At 39.8% G+C, this 10,905-nt stretch overlaps 1 protein-coding gene across 2 annotated transcripts in view; it reads left to right on the top strand.

Moving 5' to 3' along the window:
* The window catches only part of NLN (neurolysin), a 93,588-nt gene that overhangs the window by 62,210 nt on the left and 20,473 nt on the right, over positions 1-10,905 (top strand). For both annotated transcript variants that reach the window (XM_081825694.1, XM_081825695.1), the window contains 3 exons: positions 1,247-1,382; positions 2,313-2,679; positions 7,015-7,216. In XM_081825694.1, the coding sequence (XP_081681820.1) occupies positions 1,247-1,382; positions 2,313-2,679; positions 7,015-7,216 (705 nt within the window). The remainder of the gene's footprint in view (positions 1-1,246; positions 1,383-2,312; positions 2,680-7,014; positions 7,217-10,905) is intronic.

Genomic DNA, 10,905 nt, shown 5'->3' with positions numbered 1-10,905 from the left:
TATGTTCACATAGCTCTGTAGCCATCACCACCATTGTCTTCAGACTTTTTATCTTCCCCAGCCAAAACTCTGTACCCATTAAATGCTAACTCCCAACCCCCGTCCCCCCCACCCCTGGCATCCACTGTTCTGCTTTCTGGCTCTATGAATTTGACTCCTCGAGGAACCTCATGTAAGTTGGAATCATATAGTATTTATTCTTTTATGATTGGCTTATTTTACTTAGCATAAATCTTGTTTTAGCATTTGTCAAAATTTCTTTACCTTTTAAGACTGAATAACATTCCATTATATGTATATACCACATTTTCTTTATCCATTTATCCACTGATGGACATTTGGATGGCATCCACCCCTTGGCTATTATTCACATAATGGTGTAGTGAACACGGGTGTACAAATATCTCTTAGAGTTCCTGCTTCCGCTCTTTGGGACGCATACCAACAAGTGGAGTTGCTGGATCATATGATAATTATGTGTTTAATTTTTTAAGGAATTGCAATACTGTTTTCCACAGCAGCTACACTTTTTACATTCAAATCAGCAGAATACAAAGTTTCCAAATTCTTCACATCCTCATTAACACTTTTTTCTATTGTTTTTATAATAGCCATACTAATGGATGTGAAGTTAAAGTGCAAACTTGTGTTTATATGTATTTATAACTCCCAAAAATAAATTTAAGTATCAATGTTTGTTGCAGTCTTGTCAATGAAATTAAATGAGGAATCACTGTAGTCCTTAACAATACATTTTCTTTTGTTTTGTTTTTTGTTTTTTAGATTTTATTTATTTATTTGACAGAGAGAGGCACAGTGAGAGAGGGAACACAAGCAGGGGGAGTGGGAGAGGGAGAAGCAGGCTCTCCGCTGAGCAGGGAGCCCGATGCGGGGCTCGATCCTAGGACCCTGGGACCATGACTTGAGCCGAAGGCAGACGCTTAACAACTGAGCCACCCAGCCGCCCCTTAACAATACATTTTCACTCTAAGTTTATAATACCCACAATTTTATTAAGACCTCATAGCACTCTCCTGAGGCTTAAAAAGTCAAGGATTTCAGAAATAAAATTGGATCATGAATTTTAAAAAAGTCTTTAACACTGAAGTAGAGTCATTTATTAGGAGGTTGAGATGATTTAAAAATAATTGACAGTTTTACCAACCTAAAATATGTAATAACTTCGTTTTAATGCTTTGGATCCAATTAATGATTAATCTTTGTTTTTGTTGTTGTTTATTACTAGGAAAACACCGTAATTCTGCAGCAGCTACTCCCACTACGGGCCAAAGTAGCCAAACTCCTCGGCTATAGCACACATGCTGACTTTGTCCTCGAAATGAACACCGCAAAGCGTACAAGCCATGTAACAGCCTTTCTAGGTGGGGTCTTTTTTTAATCAGTTGTATATTTCCATTTTTCTTCTTCTTTGACTGTTTCACTGTATTTGCCTAAATGCATATGCTCTTGTTACGTATTTGTCCTGCATGATTTGTCACAAATGTAAGATAAACATGTATTTGGCTCTCTATGGGACATAGCAGTTTGGGAGGCAACCCCAGAGTGTGAGGTGAAGGCAACAGCCTGAGAAGCCCTCCAAAGAGAAAGAAGGAAACTTATGGAAGATACAAAGTGATCTAATTCCGATTAGGCCTATAAGAGAGTAGGTGAGTACAGGCAGCCAAGAGGATAACTCAGATGGGAATATGCCAATTTTAAATTAAAATAAATAAGGGAGAATGTGAAATAGGCAAAATTAACCACAGTATATAAATTGTGGTATCCATCTAAAAAGTGGAATTGCTGTATCCAAATAGACATTCTTTATAGGAAGGGATTAGTGATAAACAAAACCCATGGCTGTTAAAGGCATTGAGCAGTTTTTAGTAATAGTGATCACAGGTTGCCTCTGATTTAATTTCTCTGGCTTTTTGAGGAGGCTGTTCTCATTGAAGAATAATGATGGACATGAGATGGTTTCACTATTGTTTTATTTCCTGAATTATAACATTCTGGAGTCAGAGTTCTCTGAGATAAACTTGGGCTTTGTTGATGGTGTGAGAAAGTTGTGGCTTGGTTTAGCTGGTGCTGAAAAAATGGGAGGGCAAAGAGCCACAAAATAAATTACCGGGAAGAGAACAGCAAGGCTGTCATAGTCGAGCCTGCTTTCCTTCCCTCCCTCCTTCCTTCCTCCTGGTTATCTGCATCAAGTACTACAAAGGAGGAAGCACCATGCTAAAACACTGGTATGTGTATGAATGTGCTTGCTCCCAAAAGCAATAAATCACGGACTTTTCCCACTTCCCGCACAGATGATTTAAGCCAGAAATTAAAACCATTGGGTGAGGTAGAGCGAGAGTTTATTTTGAATTTGAAGAAAAAGGAATGTGAAGAGAAAGGTTTTGAATATGATGGGAAAATCAATGCCTGGGACCTACATTACTACATGACTCAGACAGAAGAACTCAAGTACTCCATAGATCAAGAGATCCTCAAGGAATACTTCCCAATTGAAGTGGTCACTGAAGGCTTGCTGAACATCTACCAGGAGCTGTTGGGTCTTTCATTTGAGCAAGTGGCAGATGCTCATGTATGGAATAAAAGTGTGACACTTTACACTGTGAAGGATAAAGCCACAGGAGAAGTTTTGGGACAGTTCTACCTGGACCTCTATCCAAGGTACTGAGAATCACATTGTGGGAAGGGACCTTAGGGATTGGATTCCTACCCAGATTAAGACTCTTGTCTGCCACAGTTCTCATGTATGGTTGGTTCTTAGTGATGGGAGTAAAGATGTGGGCTCTGAAGCCAGAGTGTTTGACTCCGTCACTTACTAGGCCACTTACCTAATGTTCCTGTGCCTCAGTTTCTTTACCTATATTATAGGTTCAATAAAAGGGGAATATTAATTCTACCTGCTTTGTAGGGTTATAAAGATAAAACGGTTGGTTAATTATGTACAAAACATTAACTGGAAGACTACCCTGCTTATAGCAATTGCTTAATAAATGATTGCAGCCATCATCATTGTTATCATCATTTAGTGTGTGCACTGCACTTACTTAATTTAAAATTGGCCCCCAAAATATTTATTATTCAGGTAATCTGTCTGCCAGTACTCTTCAGTCTCTGGCCATTTCCCTGAGTCCGGCTGAAGGGCAGCACAGTACAGTAGGAAGAGCAAAATCTTTGTGGTCATTCAAATTGAGTTGGATGCTTAAGTGACTTAACCTCTTTGAGACTGTTTCCTCCTCGGTAGTATGGAACCGGTGATCCCTTTACAGGATTGTTTTGTGCATTAGGCCATATATACATATTACCCAAGCTAGGTAGTCCGTCACTGGTAAGAATTGAAAACATTATTGTCTCTGAAACATTTGGTAACTATGGATTCTATGGTGCTTCATCAGACACGAAAGGATTTGGATCACTTCCTCTCTAGGCTGTTTCTAAAACAAAGCCAGCCTATTACAATTACCAATTCATTTTATTAACTAGGCCAAAGGAAATTACAGTAACCCCCTACTTTTGTAGCACAAACAAGTTTTTAACCCACAGACTTAGGGTGACTTTGGGTGGCTGCTGGGAAGGAGGCTGGATAACTGTGTCATCGAGACAGGGGACAATGGTGCCTTATCGCAATGTTTTATGAACTTACTTTCACTTTTGAAATGATCTAAAAATAAACCCTTGTCAAATGTAGATGGGTCTCTTTTTAATAAGAGTGTTAGCATACTGTGTTAAGCCAGAAATTCTTTCAGGGGAAATCCTTCAACCCTGGAGTCTTCTAGAACTGTCCCCAGATTCTACTTCCAGGGTCAAAGATAGCAGCTCTTGCCACCCCAGCCTGCTGTCTCCCTGCCAACATATAATTGGTTTCTTTTGTGCTCTGAGATCTGGCCACGGCTACCAGCACTGGTATGGGAATCAGAAGCTGATCTCTTGTGAAAGTAGTGACCTACTTAATATTCACTTCCTGTCACCTTCCTGTCACTTCCTAAAAGTGAGATGGAGTAACTTGTTTTTTCTCAGCGACTCAAAAAAGGATATTTGGAGTAGGTTTAAGAAAAACCAGTTACTTTTTTCTTTTAATCACATTTCAGTGTTTATTCATTGAATACTGAGATTCTCAAAACAAAACCAAAAATACTCTGATGGTTCCAACATAAGAATCTTGATAGGGACATTTTTATTTTTTATTTTTTTATTTTTTTAATTTACATTTATTTTATGCAGAATTTACTCCTGGGACATAAGTTTTTGTTTCTTCAGTTTCTTCTTGGGTATCTTTTTCTTCTGTGCAACGTCCTGTTCTGGTTTAGGAACAGTCTGCTCTTTTTCAGTCAGGACCCTCTCAGTGTGGCAGGGAAAACTCATGTATGGGTTAATCTGACCATGAGCCCTGTACATTCCATGCCACATCCGGGGGGCTTTGTTCACCAGAGAATCTACATTTAAACCCTTAAGGTACAGCATTACTCTCTACATTTTTAAGCATGTGCAGTAAAAATTCACTCTTCTTGGGCCAGCGACCCTGTGTCCAGCCCCACTGTTTGGCCCGGGCACACCTCCCAACTCCACCATTGTGGAGACAGAATGGCACACACTGCTTCTGCAAAGTGGCATCCTTCAGATACTTGGAGGCTTTTTGGATCTGCAGACCCTTGATGACCTGGGCAGTTTCACGTGTGTTCTTAAAGTGAACATGAAGATTTGAACCTCTTGATTTGCATGATTTTGTAGGGTCTTCTGGGTCAAGTGAATAGCAAACCATTTTCGGAAATCATCTCAGGGTGCTTAGGGGAGGAGCTATAGGGACATTTTTAAAAATCACCATCATTTTATAGACAAAATGTGAAAACGTAAAACTCAGAATATAGAATCCTTTAAAATTAAATAAATCAAGTTTCTTCCTAAAAGGAAAGATTAAAGACCCCCTCAGTGCCATTGATTTTTAAATCAGTAGAAAGTCTTTGATTTTAAGCTATTCTTAGACTTTAAAAGTTCTCCAAATATCTCAACCCTTGTCTGTCTAACACAGTAGAACCCATATTATTCTCAAATGAAGAATATGCTTTTGGGGAAAAAAATACATTTGGCCTTTCCTAATATACTAAGAGGTATAAAATATAATAGGATAAACATGTCCAGATTAGTTTTCCCCTGTTAAAAATAAGGTGGCTCAGTCATTAAGCGTCTGCCTTAGGCTCAGGTCATGATCCCAGGGTCCTGGGATCGAGCCCCACATCGGGCTCCCTGCTCCGCGGGGAGCCTGCTTCTCCCTCTCCCACTCCCCCTGCTTGTGTTCCCTCTCTCGCTGTGTCTCTCTCTGTCAAATAAATAAAATCTTTAAAAAGAAATAAATAAATAAGGTTTATAGATCTGTTTACACATTTACAACTAACTACATGAAATTGTTCTAGAAAGCACTGACTAGCCCATTGAACCACCGGAATCTGGGCTGGCTGAAAATGTTATCATGTTCCTGTATCGTTTCTGCTGTACCTGTTCGTGGCTTCTGTCCCCTCCTTTGTCTGCCTTCCTTCCCATGTCCCTGCTCAGTCCTGACTTAGCCAGACTCAGCTGACTCAGGCCCACACTGTGTTCCTGTCCTTCCTTCAGAGGTAGAGGATTTTTTCTGTTCTTCTGGCCTTGGCAGTGAGTTTTCACCAGTGCTTTTAGGGCAGCAGAGTTCCTTGCCCTTCCTCCCAGAAGCAAGGCAATGCTCCGTTCCTCCGTGAAGGCAGCCGCTCCCTCTTCAGGCCTGCATCAGGACTGATGCTCTAGCAGGGTATTACCCTGCCATCATCTTTTTGTGTGCCCACAGTGAGGTTCAGGGAGAAGACCCTGCAAATGGATACACAGCATCCTTATCTATAGCTCCCAGTGGCTCCCTGCTTTTGCTGGTCCACCATGGCCTTTATCAATGTGTTAAAAGACTTTTCTTACTGGTTTATGCAGTATTTTCCCCAGGTAAAAAAAAAAGTCCTTGCTTCCTCACTTCCTCTCTCCCTGGAGGCATCTGTCTTAGATTGTAAGTTAGTTGATTGCCTTCCCATTAGTGATGAATTCAAGAAAAGTTGTGACTTGGAGATTGTGTAGCATATTGTTGTGTGGATAGGAGCAATGCCCTTTCCAGCTCTATACCTCATCATAGGAAGCTGGAAAAAGCTAATTGTTGTTTTGGTTTTTTTTTTTAACTTGAATAGCATCAGCAGGGAAAACAGATTAATAAGGAGTCACAAAGAAAAGATAATATAAAAAATTTATATATCAATCAAAACAAAAACTAAAACTTCTACCCCCCAAACCTGAATATACTGTTAGTCTTCTAAGCAAAAAAAAAAAAAAAAGACGGAAACCTACTTTAGAATAAAGTCCAATTGCACATAGCTTTTGGAGAGACCATCACTGATACCCCATTGTCCAAGAATAGATAACTTTATAGTGTAATTTTTGCTTTCTCCCAAGCTAACTAAAAGCATTCTGTTTCAAAAAGTCCTGACTAGTTTATAAATAAAGGAGCACACTTAATTGTGAATACTGATTCTTCCTCCCTTGAATAAAAGGAACAACCTTATTGTCTGGTTTTTATCAATTCTAATTTTAAGAAAAATCTGCTTAGTAAATCAAACTGTATCTTTTATCTCAAGTTTGCTTTAATACAGTTTAGTGTTTAGTGACACCATCTTTGAAGAAGAAAAGTAAGATTCCGTCAAAGTAAAAACTGGGCTCTGTACTAGGTGTGGTGTATATTCTTGATTCTTACATTAAGGTTTTTCCACAAAAGAAACCTTGGATCTAACACTCACGTGAAGTGATAGTGGGGTTTTTGTTTGCTTAGTTTCAGTTTGTCCATTTTAATAAAATGTTGACCTACTTTCTCAAGGGTGGATTACATGTTTCAAAGTGTCCTCTGGTATCAAATAAGACTTCATGACTGAGAGAGGTCACAGCAGTGTTGTTGCTATGGAAGAGTGTTCCTATCTCACCAGTGATGCTTCTGGTTCCCAGGGAAGGAAAGTACAACCACGCAGCCTGCTTTGGTCTTCAGCCTGGCTGCCTCCTTCCTGATGGGAGCCGCATGATGTCGGTGGCTGCCCTCGTGGTGAACTTCTCGCAGCCAACAGCAGGCCGTCCCTCTCTCCTGAGGCACGATGAGGTGCGGACTTACTTCCATGAATTTGGTCATGTCATGCATCAGATTTGTGCACAAGTGAGTGATTTTTTTTTATCTTAAACCTACCAATTGTGTTTCTGGCTTTTTATTTTTTCTACTGCTGTTAGGTTCCTCCCCTTAACATGTTTTTTTCAGAAGCTGAACATGCTCAAGAATCTCATAGGCCAGGCGCCTGGGTGGCTCAGTCGTTAAGCGTCTGCCTTCAGCTCAGGTCATGATCCCAGGGTCCTGGGATCAAGCCCCACATCGAGCTCCCTGCTCAGCGGGGAGCCTGCTTCTCCCTCTCCCTCTGCCTGCCGCTCCCCCTGCTTGTGCTCTCTCTCACTCTGTCAAATAAATAAATAAAAATTTAAAAAAAAAAAATCTCATAGGCCTTATGTAAAAACAAAATTTTTCTTACTGTGTCCTCTTATATAGCATATCTTTTACTCAGAGGTTAATCCACTGATGAAGGATCTTCATTGAATACCACCCTATGGAAAAAGATGATTATCATTAAGGCATACAAATACTCTGTTTTTTCCATTTTATTCTTTTCTTCTCCGTAGGAGTTTAGTGTAAGCTTCACAGATAAACTGTGCTGTAATCTCTCTCTTCCGCTTGTTAATGCTTTGTTGAGTTGAGTGGTTTTCAAATGTCTCAGACTCTACTTCTTTTTTAATAATAAATATGTTAAAACACCTCCCATGACTAGCCTCAAATTAAAATCATAGGTAATATAGTATAACCATGTGGAGAATTAGCCAAAAAGTGTGTGTGCGTGTGTGCAGTGGATTGCAACTGATTTCTCCACTTCTGAAAAGGAAAAGTACATTTTTTCTCAACTTCTTAATACAGTTCAGTAAACTAGGCCCACAATATTCAAGGATAAACCATATGAACTTGTTAATATTTAACTGTTATCTGACATAAGAAAACATCAAGTTAGTAGTTCAACCTAACAGTTTGGAAAACTGATATTAACAGAAATGGAGGAACAGTTTTCCAAATTTGAAATCTCTATACATCTCTAAAGGCAAACTTCTTAATAAGAAGCTTTTGTTTTTAAATATTTTATTTATTTGACAGAGAGAGGCACAGTGAGAGAGGGAACACAAGCAGGGGGGGTGGGAGAGGGAGAAGCAGGCTTCCCACAGAGCAGGGAGCCCGATGAGGGGCTCGATCCCAGGACCCTGGGATCATGACCTGAGCCGAAGGCAGATGCTTAATGACTGAGCCACCCAGGCACCCCAATAAGAAGCTTTTTATTAGAATAGTTTTCGATTTACAGAAAAGTTGCAAAGATAGTACAAAAATTGCCCACATACCCCTTACCCTGTTTCCTCTACTGTTAACATCTAGTGTTACTATAATAGATTTGTCACAACCAAGAAGCCAATATTCCTACAGTACTCCTAACAAGACTCAGTACTTTATTTGGATTTTACTCATTTTTCCCTAACAGCCTTTCTCCATACAGAGAATTTTTTTAGTTGATATAATGTCCTCACTGAATTATGTTTTCCAAATAGTGATGCCTGGACATGGCTCTATAGTAAGACATAACGAAGTCTTCATTATGAATAACCCTGAATCCAGCAGCAAAAACTACAGACTGATAAATGTGGTTTGTGTTGTCAACTCAGGCCCTAGACTGGTATTGCCAACTGTCTTGGTTCAGGTTGCTATAGCAGAATATCATAGCCTGGGTGGCTTAGAAGCAACAGAAATTTATTTCTCAGCCAGTTCTGGAGGCTACAAGTCCAGGATCAAGGTGCTGGCAGATTTGGTATCTGGTAAGAACCTGCTTTCTGGTTCAGAGATGTTGCCTTCTCACTATGTCGTTACATAGGGTGGGGGAGCTCCTTGGGTTCTCTCTTATAAGGACACTGCTAATCCCATTCATGGAGGCTCTACCTTCATGACCTCGTTACCTCCCAAAGGTCTCATCTCCTATCATCACATTGGGGATTAGGTTTCACCATAGGAATTGGGGGGAACAGAGACATTCCATATTGGTCTATAGCACCAGTGGTGACATGATTTTCCAAAATGGTGAACATTTCTTGGGAAACTTACAAAAAAGTATTCTTGCTTTGACTTATGTAGGTGATCCCAATAGTTAAGAGTCCCGGAAATTGGGGCGCCTGGGTGGCTCAGTCAGTTACGTGTCTGCCTTCGGCTCAGGTCATGGTCCCAGGGTCCTGGGATCGAGTCCCACATCCAGCTCCCTGCTCGGCGGGAAGCCTGCTTCTCCCTCTCCCTCTGCCTGCTGTTCTGCCTACTTGTGATCTCTCTGTCAAATAAATAAATAAAGTCTTTAAAAAAAAAAAAAAAGAGTCCTGAAAATTAAAAGTTGGTACAAAATACTTTACAGAAATACGTGGAGTTAGTTTAAACCCGGGCTCACTTAATTATAGATTTTTCACTTACGTGAATGTCCACTAGGACATATGAATGGTGTGCAGCATATGGGACAATTTTTTTTTTTTTTGTCCTGACATGTGCAGTTCAGTCCTGGATATCTAGCATCCCTGGACCTCAGAATATCCCCTAATCATCGTAATAACCAAAATGTACCGACTCAATTCCAAAATATTATTGTCACTATTGTTAAAAATCTGTTTAGTGGGGCACCTGAGTGGCTCAGTCGTTAAGCGTCTGCCTTCGGCTCAGGTCATGATCCCAGGGTCCTGGGATCGAGCCCCACATCGGGCTGCTTGCTCACTGGGGAGCCTGCTTCTCCCTCTCCCACTCCCCCTGCTTGTGTTCCCTGTCTCGCTGTGTCTCTCTCTGTCAAATAAATAAATAAATAAATAATCTTAAAAAAAAAATCTGTTTAGTTCTTTCAAAGATTTTATCTCTACATTCTGGTGTTGCCATGTTTATTAAAAAAAAATAGGGAAATAAGATATGAATCTATTCAGATAAAGAAGTCCTCATACACTGATATAGCCATTTTTATCCTGTTTTTAATCCAAGGAAAAGAAATCTTCCAGAATAACCTAAATTTTCTTTCTTACATAGTTTTGAAGTACTTCACAGCTATAGGGTTCCTGAAATATTTATTTTCAATCAGTGTCCATTCTATGGCTGTTTCCTTTATTTATTTATTTATTTATTTATTTATCTATCTATCTATCTATCTATCTATCTGTCAGAGAGAGAGAGAGCAAGTGCTCATAAGCAGGGGAACGGCAGGCAGAGGGAGAAGCAGGCTCCCCACTGAGCAGGGAGCCCAATGCAGGACTTGATCCCAGGACCCTGAGATCATGACCTGAACCAAAGGCAGACGCTTAACCAACTGAGGCACCCCGGCTATTTCCTTTATTTAGAATAAGTCTAGTTCCATTTTTCTAAAATGTTTTTATGAGTAATTTAGAAAAGTCAAATACCTTTTTAAATTTTAGACTTTTGGAATATTACTTAGATTATCCAAGTTCCAGTTATATATTTGTACATATATAAACTATAGCCTGTTTTTAGAATAGTGGATCTTTTTTGGATATGAGGATTCTATGAAAATCTGATTTAAGCTGTGGATACCTCTTCTAGGAAAATGTACGTACACCTCATACACTCAGATTTTTACATGGGATTCCAAAGGGCTCACAGATTCCTTGAAGCCCAGACCGTAATGAATTCCAAGTTAAGAACTCCTGGGTTATAGCAGTTTCCTCCTTATTTGTATATTGATTATCAGCTAATGATTTCATAAGAAAGTAATTGGTGTCTTGATCACATTT

This window comes from Leptonychotes weddellii, chromosome 7, assembly GCF_054177405.1.
Source record: "Leptonychotes weddellii isolate Sample4059 chromosome 7, ASM5417740v2, whole genome shotgun sequence".
Taxonomy (NCBI): Eukaryota; Metazoa; Chordata; class Mammalia; order Carnivora; family Phocidae; genus Leptonychotes; species Leptonychotes weddellii.
The sequence above is the reverse complement of the archived record's forward strand: the minus strand, read 5'-3'. Positions and strand labels throughout refer to the sequence as shown.